This window comes from Camelus ferus, chromosome 13, assembly GCF_009834535.1.
Source record: "Camelus ferus isolate YT-003-E chromosome 13, BCGSAC_Cfer_1.0, whole genome shotgun sequence".
Lineage (NCBI taxonomy): Eukaryota > Metazoa > Chordata > Mammalia > Artiodactyla > Camelidae > Camelus > Camelus ferus.
This window is the reverse complement of record NC_045708.1, coordinates 43,319,789-43,340,025: the sequence shown is the minus strand read 5'-3', so window position 1 is coordinate 43,340,025 and position 20,237 is coordinate 43,319,789. Positions and strand designations below refer to the sequence as shown.

At 40.2% G+C, this 20,237-nt stretch overlaps 1 protein-coding gene and 1 long non-coding RNA gene across 2 annotated transcripts in view; one reads left to right on the top strand and one right to left on the bottom strand.

Annotated features, from left to right (window-relative positions):
* FGGY (FGGY carbohydrate kinase domain containing) overlaps nucleotides 1-20,237 on the bottom strand; it is a 300,360-nt gene that overhangs the window by 267,920 nt on the left and 12,203 nt on the right. Inside the window, 2 exon segments of the mRNA XM_032494401.1 lie at nucleotides 12,658-12,809; nucleotides 18,762-18,873. Coding sequence (XP_032350292.1) covers nucleotides 12,658-12,809; nucleotides 18,762-18,873 — 264 coding nt within the window.
* LOC116668030 lies at nucleotides 358-12,087 on the top strand. Its single transcript, XR_004325076.1, has 3 exons — nucleotides 358-593; nucleotides 3,026-3,112; nucleotides 11,775-12,087. It is a non-coding gene; the product is annotated as an uncharacterized LOC116668030 (long non-coding RNA).

Sequence of the window (20,237 nt, the reverse complement as noted above, 5' to 3'; positions counted from 1 at the left end):
TAGAGAAGATGAAATCATTATTATTATTATAATACTATGAATAATTAATTGGTTAAAAAAACCTTATGTCTTAATAGCTTGCTTTGCCCTCCTTGGGCAAGTTCCAACAACTAACACCTGTAGCATTACTGGGAAAAACAGCTATTTGTGCCACAGCTTATACCCTTTAGTGAAGCCCTCGTGGAAGACAAAAGCCAGAGAGGGCACAGCCACTTATTCAGGCAGCTTCTAATTCTAATTCCCTTTGAACACTCTCTAGTCTTGTATCTTTGAGCAAGAAGACACTGATTGTTGAGATGACAAAGCCTGGAAATCAGATTAACACAGCTTTTTGAGAGGGTGTGGGTAGGAGTACTGATGAGGCTGTAGAGCTGAGATCAGATCTTCTTTTATTACTGAGATTGCTCACAAGTTTTACCCAACCCATAGCCTTTCTATACAGGAAGGATTCAGAGAGACGTGGGCTTTTATGGGGGTCCCTGACTCACTTATTATTCAACCAGCAGAGAGGACACAGCTTCATGCATGGAGACCAGCCTCCAGTGGGGTCTTAGCTGCAGAAGGGACTTCCAGGACCTCCGGGTTCAGAAAAGGTAAGGAACTAGTTGAGTCATTTATTCATTTTTTTTAAACTACAAACATTTCAAGTGAATGCCAAAAGAAGGAAGAGGCCAGCTCTTTAAGAAGTAACTCTAACGTGCTAGAGCACAGATAAAAGAGGACTGGGTTGGAATCTGTGTAGTGGAGGAAATCTTAGATCTCACCCATTCTCGAGCCTGACTCTTTAATCGTGGGTCTAACTTAGGATAACATTTTACTCTAGAGATCATATTTATCTTAAAGATTTAAGTAGACAAATGTGTTATCTGGGATTTGAAACGTAAGCTAAGAGAACTAGCTCTCTTTACCTAGCTGTCTCATCTATAAGGTAGACAGGTGGACTTTGCCTGATAAAGACTGGAGTTGACCAGTTAGCCTTTACAGCTCCTTCTTAAATTCATTTCTTAGAGTTAGAAAACCCAGGTTTTTCCATCCCAGCATTACCATTAGTAACAGAGTCAGTAGGTGTAATCCAACTAACTCAATCCATCTTCATCTTCTCTATCTGCAAAGTAAGTAATAACACCTACCTCATAGGATTTTCGTATAAATTAAATGAGATGGCTGGCCTAAAAGCATGTGATTGACATTTAGTAGATTGTAATGATGTATGTAGACAGCAATCAAATAGAGTCAATATCTTAAATAGAATTTAGTAAGTGTCTCAGAAAAGAAATTTAGTATGTGTCTTTAATATTTCAAACTGCTTTCACAAGTATAATAATGTCTCAACTTACTTCAAAAACTTACGGTGGATTGATGGATGGATAGAAAGACAGATGGATATATTCATGATAAACCAAGTACAGTAAAATCTTAATGGCAGAATCCAAGTCATGGTACTAAGCTGTTCATTGTAAAATTCTTTCAACTTTTCTTTATGTTTGAAAATTTTGATAATAAAATGTTGGGGGGAAATGGCTTTCACAATCTCTTACATGGGGTCTTAGACTTGGGAGCTCCTTGAGATAAAGGATGCTCTTAGCTTCCACCTTGCATTCCCATCACCAGACACAGTGCCTCCCTCATAATAGTTACTAAAGGAATGTTTCACTGATTAAATGAATATATCCTTACAATATCAGAACAGTTCTTCTCATTTTCGAGACCACTGAACAAACAAACAAGCAAAAAGTAAAACCAACCCACATGTTCAGAGAAATGAGATTTATTTACCCCTCCAGAAGAGGGCCCTGACTTGCATCTTTTCTGACTTCTGGCCTGTCTCCTCCCTTTTCCCAATTAACATCTACATAGCCAGGGCTCCAGATTTCCAAGCTGACAGTTGACCTCAACAAAGTCGACTGTGCTAATGAGTTCTTATATCATAACACACATTAAACACATTGCCTTTTTTACTGTCTTTTCTAAAGACAGTATCTTCCTCCAATAGGTGTAACCTCCATTTTAATCACTGTGATAAAATAACTTTGTTCAATTTCTGTTTTATATTGAATAATACCATGTAGGGATAAAGCCAGCCAAACTTAGTAATCTTTCTCTCACCTGTCTGGTTACACTGAAAATGCCTAGAGTAGATGACATCCCTACACAGTGGTCAGGATGGTTGGCAGCATGAAGCTGGGCGCGTGGGCTCTGCTACTACAGCCCTAAGTCTGGCTCTGACCAGGAAACAAGAATTCATTTAGCAAATATTTCTTAAATGTTTTCAACACCAAGAATTGTGTTTGGGTCAGGGTGTACAACATCCAAGTATGGAGAGAGAGATTTGGTCCCTGTTCTTACGGAGCCAAGAATCCACCAACCTAAATGAGGAAGGAACACGGTGCAGCAGGAAGAAAAAACAAAAGACAGGATTTAAAGCCAAAAGGACCTCCATGAAGACCCAATCCTGATACCTGTGGACAACTCACTGCATCTCTTTGAAGCTTTAAAGCCCATAAAATGTAGCAAATAGTAATATTTAACTTGCAAATCCATGTCATCATCAATCAAATAAAGAAAACATATATACAAGTCTGCTATAAGCCATAAAGTAAAATGCAAAATATAGCACTATAATAATAGTTGACATTTATTAAATGTTATTAGGGATCACGCTAAGTCCCTTTTTTAAGATTTTTGGTCTGTTTTTTAAAATGATTTTGTTGGACTACAAAAGTAAAAGAATACAGCACCTATATGGCATCAATCAAATACGCAAATGCAGGATGAGAGGGATTCACTGTGCAGGTCATGAAGGCAGCCCATCAGCCTCGACACTCCATATACTTAGTTATGAGCCCAGTTTATGGGAAGACCACCCTGGAGAGAAAATCCACAACAGATGCCCTAACAACAGCTGACGATCCTGTCCGCGGTGCTCAAAGGCTGGGAATCTGGTACGAAAGTAACAGAGCCCTGGTATAAATATTCTAAAGAGAGCTTGCTTGATTCAGTTGATGCATCTTGGATTTTGTTGCAGGGGGCGAGGGAAGCGAGCATCTTAAAGGGGTTAGTCACCTCCACGTCCAAAGAAGCAGGGGAGGCGTTACTTCACTTCACTCACAAAGTAAGTTGTGACTCAAGGTAACAGACTGCAGCCAATGGGTGGCTCTGGGGTGGAAAGGAGAAGTAATGTTCCAAACTTCCTTTTCCACAACAGGGAAGAGAAAATACACTTGTGCTCAATGGGCAGTGGATCTTTACTTTGGAACTATCGGACAGACACACCCAGCAATAAAAAACGGCATGCTAAATGATTTAGTACGTTCATCCATCCATCCCTCCATCCATTAAAATATTTATTGAGTGACTAGTGTTAGATGCTAAGCAGTGCCCTAGACACCAGGCATACAGAGATAAATGAGGTGAAATACAGTGTAGTAATTAATAATTTTCAGGGTAGAGGTAAGGAGAGGATGCCACGGGGGACAGAGGGCAGGACTCTAATCAACACTCAATGGAGAAAGTCAAGGAAGGCTTCCTGGAGTTTGAAGAACTAGTATCAGCTTTCCCAAGTGAAGAAAGAAATGATTATATGTTTGCCAGGCAGAAGGAAGACCTCAGCACAGACCCAGAGGTGTAAGAGAATATGGGTATGGTATCCTTAGAGCCACTGACCAAGAAATTCACCATCTGGAAAGTCTTTCCATTTCTCTAAGCATTTTGTATAGGGAAAGTAATGATGGATTCCTTGAGCAAATTTCCACAGCCTGGGTCTCAAATCCAAGTGCCTAGAAGGGCAGTGCTGGAAAAGGAAATGAGTGAAGCAGGCTGGGTGGGGTCTGCTGTGAAATGAAGGACACTCCTTTTCAAGGGCGCAGCCCCTACTCAGCTCTGGCAGATTCTAGCCACATGGGAATGTGAACCCAGGACTGCCAAGTCCTTTCGTTATTTTTTTCTAGAGAAGCAGGAAAATCTGGATTTTTATGTGAAATTTCTTAGTTCTTAAACACTGGAAACTAATTCAAAAAAAGAACTTTTTTTTTTTCCTAGCACAGGGTGGGTCCAACAAAGCCCATCTGGGGACCAGATTCAGTGTGTGAGCTGCTAGCCTATAACCACACGTGGGCAAAAACAAGCACGCTTTGAGCAAAGGCAGTGAGGGCCAACGGGGCTGGAGGCAGGCTGGACCTGGGGAGAACCCTGGGTCAACCACTCACTTGTTGTATAGCTTTGGGGAAGCTATTTAAGCTCTCTAGGTCTTGTTTTCCTCATCAACATGAGGGGATAATAATACTGTGTCACTAAGGGACTTAGATGACATCCTGCACATGAAGTCCCTCATATGGCACTTTTTAGGAAAACAAGTCCAAGAAGAAAAAAAATCCCATGCTAAATAATGAAGTATTGTCAACCAGAAAGGTTAGCTGGGACTAACAAGATCATTCTTTAATGGGAAATTACTAAGATAGTAATAAAAGCATAAGCATTGTGCTCTAACAGTAGCAAACTATCCCAACCATCCATAGTGTCTCATTGTTGCTTTTTGTATATACAGCCAGTCTTTTTTTCCCTACTGGAAATTTCTTAAAACAAATGCATTTATAAGACTGCACAGCCCTGGAATTGTTTTCCCTTTAACGTTATAGAGTAAACTTTGTTGTTGCTATACAAATATTTATTATCTACCCAGTATGTGCCAAAAGAATTTTTTTCATATATATATATATATATATATGTATGTATTTATGTATACACACACAGATACATTTATGGAAGTATATAGTTAGCTTAATGTGTTGTGCAATTTCTGGTGTACAGTATAACACTTCAGTCATTCACGAACATACATATATTCGTTTTCATATTCTGGATTTTTTTTTGAAGTCATAAAACAGATCATGTCACACCCATGCTTAAAATCCATCAACCATTTCCCACTGCTCTTGGAATAAAATCCAAATTCCTGACCAGGACCTCAAGGCCATGCAGATCTGGCCCCTGGTCACTTCTCCAACCCTCCTCCTGCCACTTCTGCCTGGCTCGTCCCCCACCGGCCCTGCCTATGCTGATCTCACAGGTGCTTTCCTCCCCTCAGTGAATCTGCTGCTCCCTCTTCCTGAAAATCTCATCATTCTTGTCAACCAAAACCTCCCAAGAGAACACACTAGCTATGCCAGTTCTGTTCAAGTGCATTTTTCCTTCATAGCCTTTTCCAGAAAACAAAACCACTCCGTACATATATTTGCCTCTTGTCTATTTTCTCCCTCGCTCCACTAGAGTCTAAGTTCCCAGAAACCTACCCAGGGCCCTCATCTGTCTTGCTCATTTTGGCATCCCCAGTGCCCAACATAGTGCCCATCACGTAGGAGACACTCAACTAATACTTTCCAAATGAAAAAGATGAACCCACCACCCACAGTTCCCAGCCTCAGATTCTCCTGAAGCTGTTGCTTACAAGTCTCTTCCCTAAACTAGTTTATTCAAACCCTGCAAGGAAAACACTTGAAGAGGCAATAGAATGAAATGGTGATAAACTCATACTGCGGATCTGAAATGCTACGGTTCAAACCCTAGTCTCTCCACTTATTAGCTGAATAACCTTAGGCAAGCTGTTTAACATCTCTGAGGCTGTTTTGTCATCTGTAAAAGATGAGACTTACTTCATAGGGTGGTTGTGGGGATTAGATGAGTTTAACATGGATAAAAATGCTTAGAAAAGTGCTATAAATATAACAGGCACAAGACACACTTTAGCTACTGTTTTCATCTATTTCCTTATTATGTTCTTATCACTTAGTCCAGTAACACTGTAATTTACTGAAGGCAGAGACCACCTCTGGGTTCCCAGAGTGAACTGCACAGACCCTGCTAGGAGGGGGATGGGGGTGGAGCTGTTGTATGGCCCTTGATGCCTTGAGGTACGTATACTTATATGGTATGAGACTAGGAGTAAGTCATTTCACTTTTTTGAGCCTCAGTTTCCTCATTTATAAAAAGAGAGAATATCTATCCCACAAGACTAGTGTAAAGATTAAATAAAATAATGCTTGTGGAATAAAATAATTCTGGGACTGAAGGCATTGGTAAATTTTAGGGGAAACAAGTAGAAGGTATTCAGTAAATTGATCTGTTTTGCAGCTCAAAGCTGACTGCCTTCTGGTACAGGTATTACACGCAGGATGTGGATGATTCAAATAAATGAACAACTCTAAAAGCATGTTTTATACTCTTCTACTGTCTATTTTCTGTGATTGTCTCTGACAACTTTGTGGTCATTTTTTGATGCTTTCCTTAGCTACTATTCAAACAGGAAAAACATACCACTCATTGTAGCCAACTACATGAAATAAGATATTCTAGTGTTTAAAATTCTCTAGATTGACGGTAGGATGTTACTGGCGAGCCCATCAGTAGACATAAAAATTTTTAAACACAATGGAAGTGAGAATTAAACTACTATTTGAATATCTACTGTATGAGATATTTTATAAACATGTGACTAAATTACAATAATTCTACAAGGCTGATATTATTAACATCATTGTGCAGCTAAGCATGATGAGACTCAGAGAAGTTGATATAGCCTAAGGTTGCAAAATTGGTAAACAGTGGAGAAAGATTTAGATGCAAGTGTGTTTGTCTTCAAATCCTGTACTTTTTTTTTGTTGTTACAGAACAGTGTTCTATCTTCTAAAGTTCCTCATTACCTTGTATTAAGTTCTATTGTTATGATCTGATAAATGTAGGTAAATAATATCAGACCAGATATTATTATATCAGTCTATGAATGGAATTTAAAGCCAGAGAAAATAACAGAGAAAGAATGAAGTTTCCACCATATGCCATCAGAAAAGATATGGTGAATTTACAAGAAAGGAACTTACACTGTTTATCTTTCATAAAGTTTAAAGATGAGAAACCTAAAGAGAATAGATGATACTGTATCATCAAGAAGAATGAACAAATAAGGCCAGTCAAGGCACTAAAAATGAGCTAGAGCAAGACCCTCATTGTACAGAAGGAACGAGAACCAGGATTTCCTAAAGTCTAATAGAGTTTTCTTTTCAATAGTTCCTACTGCAAAGTATTCAACTGATATTTTCCATAGGTAGCAGGAAGTTATCAAGCCACTTCTCTGGGCATCCAAACTCCCAGGTTTCTCCCAAGAATCTACATACACAGGAAAAAGTAAATTAGAACCAATCAGAGAATCATTTACTCATTTTCCCAATATGTTATCAGGGAAACAGAAGCAGACGGGCATGGACTAGGGATGTGAAAAGGGCACAGATATTTTCTAAACCCATCAAAGAAATCCTCTGACATTCCAGCCAGTTGGTTCCAGACCTTTGGAACCAACAATGAAAATTGCAAACTATAAAGTGATTAGCTTTCTGCTCTGCTGACAATGGCAAAAAGAGGAAATGTGTTAAAAGACAGATTGGAATATCTCCATGCATCCCCTACAAGCCAGTTAATTATCTTCCATTAACATTGAGCTGTCAGGATTGGCATCAGCCCGTTAACTTTTCTGACCTTCCTCAGTCTGCACCTTGTTACCCTACAAAGTTTCATGTTTATAAAGATAGGAGACTCCAGCTGTTCCAGCCTGACAGAATTGAATTTACATTTGGCCTTCATTAAGATGAGAGTCAGAATCATTGAGACCAAATGGAAAAGCCAGACTGCTGGGGGTTATGAAAAATTCAAATGGCATTTTTCCTTTTATCTGACAATTCTTATTAAGGAGACATACATCAACCTAAAACACATAAGCCTTAAATGTTAAAGGACATGATTAAAATTCCATATTGCAGAACTAGGACCCAAGTGACTTTGCCCAAGAGCTACAGTGGTCCTAGTACATCATTTCTGTCTGTGGGGAAGTCTGAACTCCAAATTCTGTCCAACCCCTTCTGACATCTGATCCCAGGCTAAGGACAAGGAGCACATGAATGACAGCAATACTGAAATGAGCGGTCAGCTCTGACACCTCCATCTAGCTCACTGCGCATGGCCAATCAGCCTCAATGTCCTGCTGACATCAACTCCTAACAATGCTGGAACCCATCTCCTCTCCTAATTCAGGTCTCATCACTTCTCACCTGGAGAACTGCAATAGCCCCTCAATAGGCCACTCAAATCATTCAAAAACTATTTATTGAGTATCTATTATGTGCCAGGCATTTGATTACGGATAGAGACACAGCAATGAACAAAATGGATATAATCTCCATCCTCCTGTGGATTACAATGGTTGGAGGGGGAGAGCTTTACACAAATCATTATACAAATTGTCATATCATTACAATTTATGAAAGATTCAATGAAGTAAAGTAAAGAGTACAATGACAAGAGGCCTCTGATTTATTTGAGAGTCAGGAAAGGCTTTTCTATGGATGTGACAATACAGCTGAGACCTACATGATGAGTTAGAATCAATGGTGAGTAGAAGGAAGAACATTCAAGCAGAAGGCACAGCATCACAGCATAGTCAAGACCAGGGGTCAGCAAACCTTTTCTCTAACAGTCCAGAGATTAAATATTTTCAGCTTTGCAGGCCATGCAGTCCTTCTCAAAAGCACAGCTCTGCCACTGCAGTGGGAAAGCACCATAGATAGTACATAAATGAATGAGTGTGGCTGGGTTCCAATAAAACTCTATTTATGGCCACTAACATTTTAATTTTATATCATTTTTACAAGTCACAAAATATTACTCTTCTTTTGATTCTTTTTCAAAAATTTGAAAATGTAAAACCCATTTTTAGCTCCCAGGACACCCCAAAACAGGCAGCAGGCCAGATCTAGCCCACAACCGTGTTCTGCCATCCCCTAGTCAAGACACTGAGGTAGCAAAGAGCTGGTGTGTTTGAGGCACCTGAGTGGGTCCCCGTGGATGGATCAGAGTGAGCAAAATGAGGGACACACTGTAAGAAGAGGGGAAGGGTGGGGAAATGACATCATATACCATCTTCTGAGCCATGTTACAAATTTTAGAGTTTATCCTAAGAGCAAAGAAAGGCCAACTAAGTGCTATAATCAGGAAAGTAAGAAAACTGATTCTTACTCCCTCCCATACACATTGTCTCATCCCTAATCCAATTGCTTCACCCTTCAAGCCAAAGATATTTAAGACAATTCCCCCCTGGACTAACAACCATCAACTAATCTCTATCACCAAATAAGCCTTTAACAAACTGAGCCTGGGTTACTCACCCGGCCTTCTTCCCAACTACACTCACGGAGGTATCCCAGGCTCTTGTCCTGGGACCAAGAGCCTTACCATAATGAACCACGGTCTCTCTAAAATATCCTTTCTGTCTTCTTCCCTACTAGGCAAAATCTCCGCTTGTATCTTTGAGACAGGAGGTATGGGGGCAGGGCACAACCATTAAAAGAATGACACAGCAATTAGCACCAAGATGGCAGAAGATTCAATTCCCAGCAGACGCTGAGGCCCGAGATGGCAGGAGATTTGACTTCTAGCAGACCTTGAGGTTCATTATATGTTCATTGTAATACATTAGCATGGTAAATGGCACTCCTACAGGCACCATGACAGTTCCCAGGGTCACCACAAAAGGTCCAAAAATGGGTGGTGGCCCAATTCCTGGGAATTGGCCCCTTCCCCAAAGTAGCTGGAATAATCCTCCCACTTGTTAGCATATGAAGTTACTGAGTCCATAAAAACTAACAACCCTGCACCTCATGGCTGCTTTCCCTCCTAAGATAGCCCACATTCTGCTTATGGAGTATGTATTTCTTTGAATAAATCTACTTTCACTCAACTATGGCTCACTCTTAAATTCTTTCCTACCCAAAGCCAGGGATGCTCACTTGACAGGGTGCATCCTAGGGACTCAACTGAGACCTGGGACACGGCAATTCTCTCTCACCCCATTTTTCCTGTATCATCTTGAGGATCATCTCAAGTAACTTGTCCAGAAAGCAAATTATTTTCCCCCAAAGCACTTTGCATTTTCCTGTGCTTAGTTCATCTTCTGATGGCTTTGGCTCTATGTGTCTTTACACCTTATGTTCCCCCCACCATTGTCCCCAGGGGACACTGTGCCCCTCAAGGGTAAGGATGAGTCCTCTTCATGCCCATGTCCCCAGTGCCGACCATACTCCTGGTTCAAAGCAGGACTTTAGTTAAGATTTGGCAAATTAAAGAAGGAATAAAGAGTAAACAAATGGCAGCCCACTGAACTTAGCACAGAGCCTCAGGTTCTGACTTTGAACGTGCTGTTGAACAGCTATTCAAGCTAACGTACTTTTCTGGGCCTCAGTTTCCCATAATCCCTCTAAAAAGAATGTACTGTTTCCTAATTCTTCACAGATGGATGTTTTCAAGATACAAGCCTTTAGAATTGAAAGTGGTTTTGTAAGTCTGCAGGCCAGCAACATCAGCATCACCTGGGAGCTTGTTAGAAACGCAAATTCCCAGTTCCCACTGCCTGGCTACTAAATCAGAATCTGCAGTTTAACAAGATCTCCAGGTGATTCATTTACACATTAAAGTTTGTGAGCTATAAGCCATACTGGCAGGCTTTAAGGAGAAGATGTAAAAACTGATTTTAGAAGTAGCTTGGATTTTGAACTTGCAATCACAGTAAAACCAAAGGAATTCTCAGCAAGGATTCTTGTGCTTGCTTATCAAAAGATAAAAATAAATTTAAAAAAATTTTAAAAACAGATCTGAGGCTCAACCTTCAGGTAGTTAAATATATAGTGAGGCACTGTTTAGAGCCTTATTCTGCAAATTCTGAAATGGAATTGATTAGATAGATGGATGAATGGATAGTCAGTCTTAGGTTATAATCACTGCCACTAAATCGAGAACTTAATTATTTTCTATGGCTTTATTTAGTACAGGTGATCTCAAGTGCACAGGTAAATATCCTGACAGATTCATACTGGATGTATATTTAGATCTCCTGGGATATGCAGCCCAGAGCTGGCTATGAAGCAGGTGCTCAATAAGACCCTGATACTGTACCAGTGACCACCTGCCCCATCCTCACTTAATTCAGAATAGCTCTTCCTTACCTGTGGCCAAGAAGGGTGATATATCCAACCCATTTGTTCTTTTGCACCGTATTTAGACTGACCTGAAGAATACCACCACCCTTGTTCCTGGTCCTTCCTGAGGTGCATGCTTTACAGAAGGATTTTAATACTGCATAACTAATGGGATGAGCTGGGATTTGGAGAACAGTAGATACAGGTTTAAATTCTGGCTCTATCATCTGGGAAAATCATATAACCTTCTCTCTCAGCCTCAGTTTCCCACGCAATCTACTAGGCAGAGCTTGTTAGGATTAAATCATTCAAAGCCTATAGAACACAGAGTGGAGGCAGTGCAGAGCACTTCTATATTCTGATATGTATTTCAGGGTGTTTTTGGATCAAGTTTTCAAATGGATCCAGTCCAACCCTCTCAGTTTATACATGGAAAGAGTGAGGCCTGGTGTGAGAATTGCTTTGCCCAAAGTCACACAGTGTGTGAGTGTGAGGTGTTGGTGGTATAGTGGCAAGCACAGCTGCCTTCCCAAGTCATATAGTGTGATGTTAGTAGAGTCAGAATTAGGATCCTGAAATCCCCAATTCCTAAAACACTCTATGTTTTCTAACTTTCCACAAGTATAGAAATCTTCCTGCAAATTAAAACTCGCAAAATAGCTCAATATACTAAACAAATAAAAGCCAAGCCTGCCTTGATTATTGATGCCCTTTTTGCTTTTCTCTCTTCTGCCCCATGGTGGCAATCCACGAACACCTCAGCACAAGGGTGCTTCCCCCAGCCCTAGCCCACACCTGTGAAACTGAAGACTCAGCCCACCTGAAACCTCAGAGCCAGTAAATGAATCACGCTGGGTCTTACCATTAGATGGAGTCCCTCCTCACCAGACCACCTAGGGGTTTTCAAGTCCCTGAGGTTCCCAGAGGACTTGAACTTCCTCACACATCCATCTCTACTGTGAACCATGAAGCTGACATCACCATTCTCCTCACTTCATAAATGATCCTAACATCTGGAAATGGGAACCACCTGCAAGTGCTCTGTCCAGAGATCACCTTATCACACAAGGACATGGAAACTCAAGTTCAGGTGAGATGAGAAAGGTTTTCCTTAAAATGCTACCAAGGACAAAGATTACTCACTGGGGACTACAAGTATGCAGAGAAAGAAGGTTCTGGTCAGAGAAAGTTCTGCCACTTTCTAATTGGAATGGTAATTAACCTCTCTGAACTTTGGTACACTACTGGATATTAAGAGAACCAATTTTGGAATCAGCCATTTTTAGATTCAAATCCTGGTTCTGCTGTATACTTACTGAGTCACTTTGGGTGAGTTGACAAATCTCTATTAACTTTAGCTTTCACAAAACAGACAAAAGGAAAAAAACTACTTTATCAGGTTGCTGCTAAGATTCAGAGAGATAATCTGTGTCAAATACTCATCACAGTGCCTTGCATGAGTTAAGTATATAAAAGCACAATGATTTAACTATGACCTAAACAATAAAGAGGGAACAAACTTCCTCAGAGACTTGCTGGAAAAATCAAACATTACAGACTTCAGCAGGGTGCCTGGTACCAATAGATTCAATAGATGGAATCCTCTGCTATTATTAGCAATCCCTCCTCAACCCTTTGCACTTACCTCTTTTAGCCACAGAAGCTTCGGGGCCTGCATTTCCACAGACATCACGCCCCCGACGTACTGCAGGATGCTGTGCTTGGTTTCGTTGATCCTGTGGACCTGACTGACCGCCCGGTGGTCCAGCCACATGATGATGTTTTGATGTGAATTCCCTAGAAAAAACAGGGGAGATGAGGACACAGGCGCATCCTTACCCCTGTAAGTCAAGGGAGCATTTACATATTCCCAAGCGCAGAGACCTGCACAAGTACGTACATAAGTTCATACATCAACAACAAACAAGTGAAAGGGCCACCTCCAACACTGACTAGTACATTCTACCCGAACCTCGAATTTCCCCTCAAGAGATGTGCTCCTTGAATACAGTCCCAGGGTCTCCTCGAAAAACAAGTCAAGGTCCACTGGTTAATTATATTATCATTCACTCGATTAATTGTATTGTTATTCATTCTCTCAACTTTTCCCCCTCCTTTCCTTTCCCTTCTATTCTAGAAAAACTTTACTGGGTATATACTCAAGAAAAGAGCCTCTGAAATAAGCCTAAAACAATACTTCAGCTTTTTAAGGGATGTCTCCTTTAAATATGGACAAATATTTCAGCGGTGTAATACACCATACACATCTACACAATGACTTTTATCTGCTTATATTCCCACTTCCTCTAGTCACTTTAATTAAAATTAGTTAATTTAAGTGCTTTATCCTCCCTCTTTTGGTTTGTTTGGTGGAGCAGGAAGTCTTGGAATTTTTTTCCATTTTGGAACAAGGCAGACCTGGTGGGAAATGCTCTTTCAGTATAGGCAGTGATACTGAGAAAGTTATCTAATTTTTCTTAGCCTATCTATAAAATGGGGATAACAGCACCTAGTAGCATACAAGGATTAATTGGGACTTTTCATTCATTGAACAAGAGACAATGTGCATACGGGATATGGCATGTACCTGTCACCTAGTAGGCCCTTTAGAGAAATAAATCACAGAAATCAGAATTTAAAACCAGCTAGAAAAGGAGCATGCACAGTGCCCCTCACATCCCACCTCTACCATCCTACAGCCACATGGGAACCAATCACTCCTCCCCCCCTTCCCCAGCCTTTCCTAACGCATCACGCACTGATGGCCAAACCAGCGCTCTTTTTACAGCCCTCTGCTTCCTTGGATGGCAAAATGCAGAGAACAGCAATGAACATACCTGGGAGATTATAAACAGGAAAGATAAAAGGGATCCAAGAGTAACTGAGCCAGGTACTCCACAGATTATTTGTTGGCAAAATAATTACAGCAATTATATAATTTTGCTAAGAACAAGTGTTTATAATGCCGTGTGTGTGTGTGTATGTATGTGTGTGTGTGTGTGTGTGTGTGTGTGTGTGTGTGTGTGTGTGTGTGTGTGTCCCCAGCCCAGTGCTAAACACTGTACACACATCATCTCATTTAATCCTCAAAACAACTTTGAGATCTAGGCCATTCTCAATGACAAACTGACTCCAAGGCTAAAGACATGCCTGCTAACTCACAGCTGGGAAAAGCACAAAGTGTGCTTTGAGAGTAGATCCATGCAGAGGATAGATAAATAAATTAAAACAAATTTAAACTTGAGCTACACATGTCAACATGAATAATGACACCAGCTGGAATATTTTTAAACACCATATATACTGTTTGTTGTTGCTAGTGTACACACATGTGGTAGAAGCACAGAAGAAATGTGTTTGTGAACACGGACTACAGCAGAGAGGTCACCTGCTGGGCAGAGGGGGTGGGGGAGGGGGAAGGCAGGGACTGAAGCTTCAAGTGATTCTTTTTAAAAAAAAAAAGGACTTGTGGCAAATATGGCAAAACTTCACCTGTTTATCCTCAGTAGCAGGTACTGAAGAGGCGGCTATCTTATTTTCCTTACTCTTGCATATCTTTGGAAAAGAATTTTTAAAACTTACAAAAAAAAATCAACCGAAGACATCTAGGTCTAAATTAGATCATCAGTTTGAGATCTGCAGGTACTAACTACTATACATAAAATGGATAAACAATAAGTTTTTCTGTATAGCACAGGAAACTACATTCAATATTTTGTAGTAAACTATAATGGAAAAGAATATGAAAATGAATATATGTATGTATACATACGACTGAAACATTACGCTGTACACCAGAAACTGACACATTGTAAACTGACAATATGTCAACAAAAATAAATAATAAAAAAATTAGATCATCATCATCATAATGAGTCAAGAACTCAGTCACTGGTTTGCCTACCTGAAGAGATTTCAGGTCCCCCCAAAACTCCTCAAACAATAGTAACACTTTGAAAATAAGGGAAAGTACCTGAAACCTTCCATAGGTACGTCTAAGACTTTCTTAAAACAGCTGAATGATTCTACTGTATAACGAAAGTGCTCAAAGCTCTGGTTTCTCCTGGGACAGCTTTACAAATACTGATGTCCAGGTCCCATTCCAGAAGCATCATGGAATCAGAATGTGGGTGTGTAGGCACACATGCAGATGTGCAAACACACACACATGGGGGGACAGTATCAGTATCGCTTCTTAAATACTGTACAGAATGTATCTGCCACTGCTTCAAGACAAAAACACCTGTTGCTAAACTTTCAACTATAAAGACAGACTGATCAGCTACTACTGCCTCTACATGAAGAGGCTCTCAGGATGACACAATGAGAATTGTGCAGAATCAATTACTTTATTATCTTTATTATGATTATTCATTAATAATGTTCATTATAGACAACAATCTGAAAGCTCATCTTTTTTTTTTCAGTTCTTGCAGAAAATCACAAATAAATGACTCCACTGAAAGTTCATTTACTCTTTTATTGAGCACCTGCTACATGCCAGGCACAGTGCTGGGTGCTGGGATATCAAGAAGGTGCTACAGTCTCTCTCCCACGGAGCATGTGGTTAAGTGGAAAAAAGCAGTCTGTCGGGTGTGATGATGATGACTGTCAGACAGAATCCTGAACATGGAGCCCAGAGGAGGAGAAGCATGGAGAAAACCCCAGTGAGCGGAGCCTGAGGCTGCACAAAGAGCATCCAAGAGGCAGGAAAGCTTCAGATTAGTTCCGAAAATGACTGGCTCCTGGTGAGCCAGGTGAAGACAGAGTAAAGGGGCAGGAGTCACCCAATAGAGACCACACATGAAACAGAGCACAGACCCAAGGAGGTGTCATATTTTAAGAGAAGTGGAAACAATCTGGTAGAGCAGAAGTTGGGATACATAGCCAGTCTACCTTAGGGCAGATTATTCACCCATGTGTTCATTCAATTAATACTGTGAATATCCCACAGGAGGCGTTCCAGGGATACTTGGAGGAAATGACTATAATTCAGCAAAACCATCTAAATATATTAGGTTTCTGCTGCAGAGCAGCCTAGGTAGTCACTTCCTCCATGACCCTAAATTACCACCCTTGTTCCCTCTCTCTCCCAAGAGCGCCTGTGGCTGGAATGATTCAACCAGAGTTACAGTCTGAGTTTGCAGAGGTAGGACACATACAGCAATGCCACCAATGTCCAACCCAGTGCTGATCTGATCTTCAAAGGAAGAAAGACAAAATAAGAAAAGGCTAACAATGAGACTATTTTATCCTGTAAATCAGAGTTCTTAAACTATTGTACTTAATTTACTTGAGATTTTTTTTTTCATTTTTTTGGCTACCATCTTAAAGATGGTAAGTTTTGTCAGTCTTGTGAGTTTGGTTTTAATGGTGATGTTTAATTCCCTGATCCTACTCCCTGCTCCTCACGAATTACTCCAATTAACCAATCAAGAACTGGTCACTTTCAGGTAGGCGAAAGTCCTTAAAGATCCTTTAACTCACCCTCAAAATTCAAATTTCATTTTCTAGCACAAGCTAATCCATTTCAAATAAAAACACCTAACCTTAATAGAACCTGCTGAAAGGCAGAAACCAGTGAGGGGCACCTGCAGCTGGATGCATCTGATGAATGGGTACATTTTAAACTTTTAGGTGAAGTAAAATTTTTCAGTGCTTATACTTAGGGTTGTAACCTAGCTATCCTTTTAATAGAAGAGCTGTTAACAGGAGGCAATTCTACCTACAATGAGAAAAAGATGGCATCCAAGAGTGTGCATGTATGAGCAGGTTTAATAGAGAACTCTTCCTCCGCTTCTAATGTTCCTGCTCCTAATATTTTAGCTATCCATTCATCTGCACCCAGGGATTCTCCACATACTGGAATTACAGAGGAAACTTTCTAAAAACACTGGTGTCCTGGTCTAACCCCAAGCCCACTGAATATAAACCTTGGGGGTAAGGCTCATGAACTGGTCACTTCAAAAGCTCCCCAGTTGATTCTAATGGGCAACCATAGTTAAAAACCATGCATTTCAGCAGATTAGAAGGCATAGAGTCCTTGGAACTTAACTAGCATCTAAAATCCCACCCAAATGAGAATTCCTCCCAGCACCCCTCACAGACCATCACCTAAACTCCATGTGAAGCAAGCCAACAAAGGAAGCGCAGACAGCCTCCCACAGTGGCCTGCTCCGTAGCTGGCAACATCTAGTAACTGAAGAGTGCTTGCTGCTGCCGAACTGAGGTCTGCAGGTTCAGACCCATCCCTGGAGTCTCTGCTCTCTGAAGTGGCCCAGCTGGGAAGTGCCCTGCCCTCTCACACCAGAATACCACCAAATGAGCCAGTGGTCAGCCACACTGAGGACAAGGACCACTCAAATTCATCTTTGAAGCTTCAACATTTAATAAGGCAGGGCTTGGCACACAGAGGATACTAGTAAATGTGGCATAAAAAGAAAAAAAAAGTGTGTGTGTAAAAGATGGTCACCATCACCCCTGTACTCTAATCATTCATCCATCTGCATACTTTTTCAGGACATGGGATTTATAAAAATCAGTTCCATGCATTAGGTCCATAGGAGTAGGTGGGACACAGTCTCTTAAGGAATTCATAATTGAATAGGAGAAACTTCTGAGCATTCAGATGTCAGGTTCCCACTTAATTCTCACAGCAAAGCTACTGTTTCATTATTCCAATTCTTTCAGAGAAGAAACCGAGCATTAAAGAGGTTAAATGACTTGCTCGAGGTGTCACAGCTCAGTAAGAGCAAAGGAGAGATCTGGGACAGCCTGACTCCAATTCCAGGGTGTTCCAGGGTATCCTAATGTGGCCCAGTGTCCACAGCAGCCAGTTAGGAAAGATGCTGCTACAACACCATCCACTACTAAGGACTCAGACACAGCCTAGTCTCAAATATGCTTGTAACACCTGTCTTGGCAACAACTGACTGACAAGGCCTTTAGATGGAGCATGCAATTTCCAGTGTGCCATAGCCTCCGCCATCCCAAATGTCTGCAGTTCATTAAAAGGTTGAGTATCAGTTGAAGTTTATCTCTGCACATATGCTGCTGTTTTTCTCAGGTCATGCCCACTATACTCACTGACATTATCTACCCAACTCATATAGACATCTGAGTTTGAAACCTCAGTGCTAGCACTACTGGCTAAAGTACCCCAAAAGGGACACAGCCTCACCCATCAGAAATATCTGATGATGGATGCAAGTGGCACTTACATTTGAAACAGTTCATTATAGTACTCATGACTGTCTGTTAGAACATCATTAAATGGGTATGTCTTTGGTCTGGCTATTGAAAATAGAGACCATTTGTTTCCATATGGTCCTGTCTGTCCTATTCTACTTCCTTTAAATGGACCTTCTCACCCCACTCAAATGATTGTGGTAGAGGAGCTTCATATGCAAAGCAACTAAAGGCACTCCCTTCCCTGAAACAGCCCCAACCATGTATCGGTTTCAAGGCTACTCCCTCTGAGCTCCTGATCCTGTGCCCATCCTATATCAAGCTCTCTACTGTGGTGCCTGTGCATTATGAAGCCAAGTCTCTTCTTCATCCACCTAACCCTCATGTCACCCTACTCCTACCAACTGCTCACCAAGCTTTCAACCCCTAGGAACAAGATTTCTGGCCTCCATGCTCCACTTCTGAATTTCACTGTAAGTGATAACAGACACCTGATCTCCTGCTCCACCTGGGCCCCAGCCAGTCTCCCACCACCAGGGAAAGAGAGAAAAATGGTCCTACCTTCATGGTTTACTGGTAAAGGACGAAACTGCTTATCCAAAACAACCAGAGAACATGTGGCATCAAACCCAAGCCCTCGAATTTGGTTTAAATCGATCCCTTGTACAACTTTCTGTTTTAAAAACAAATAAACAAAAACATAAATTACAATTTAGGCTTTCAAAAGACTGAAAACAGTTATGCCTAGAAGGAAATGAATGGGAGAATAGAAAAAAGTATTTACAACATAAAACAGATAAAAGTTCAATATCACTAAAATATCAGAAGATCATATATATAATTAATAAGAAAAAAACCAATCTAATTGGAAATTGAGTAAAGGACATGACAAGTCACTTCATAATCAAAGAGCATATAAAAAGATTCCCAACTCCACTACAATTAAATAAATGCAAATAAACATACTCCAATCTTAGTTTTTCTTACTGGCAAAAATGTAAAAAAATAATAGTATATAGTAGAGGCAAGATAGGGAGAAGTGGACCTTCTTTTACATCATTCTAACAGTGTGATAACCTATTACAGATTTTGGAGAATATAGTTTAGAAAAGTATTAAAATTAAACACATGTATAACTTTTGACCCAGCAATCTCACTTGTAGAAACCTATTTTAGTGAATTATTAGCCTGAGTAAGTAAGGTTATATATAAACAAACGCTAACTGCAGCACTGCTTAAGAATATATTTAAAAATTGGAAACTGGAAGGGTATAGCTCAGCAGTAGTGTGTGCTTAGCATGCACAAGGTCCTGGGTTCAATCCCCAGCACCTCTACTGAAAAATTAAATAAAATAAAAAATTAATTGAAAAATACGTAAAGAAATCTAATTACCTCCCACCCCAAAAAAGTTAAAATTAAAAAAAAAAAACTGGAAAAAGAATTTTTTTATTAAATAAACTTAATCTGTGAAATGACATTTTCTACAGCCATCAAAAAGAAGAGAAGCAATTTTGGAGTGTGATAATATGAAGAGGTTGGCAAATCCTCTTAGCAAAATAAAGTATAAAACTGGACAAAATCCCCAAAAGCAACCATTTTGGGGTTATGGAACTTGACCAAAGCCACATAAACGGAAAAGCATTCCTTCTTGAAAAATTAAAATTGTACTTAAAACATTCCCACAAAACAATAACAACTCTAGGACCAGATGGATTCACCAGGAAATTCTGTGAAACATTCAAGGAGAAACAATACTATTCCTACACAAATTTGTTTAGGATATAGTGAAGGAGGGAACATTTTCTAACAAATTTTATATGGTCAGTACTATCCTGATACCAAAAACAAACAAAGACATCAAATGAAAAGGACACTATAGACCAATATCTGCCATGAACACAGGTGTAAAATTCCTTAAGAAAACATTAACAAACCAAATATTGCTAAATATAAAACATGCATTATAAACCATGACCAGGTGGGGTTATCCCAGGAAAGCAAGGGTGATTTAATATCCATAAGTCAATTAATGTATA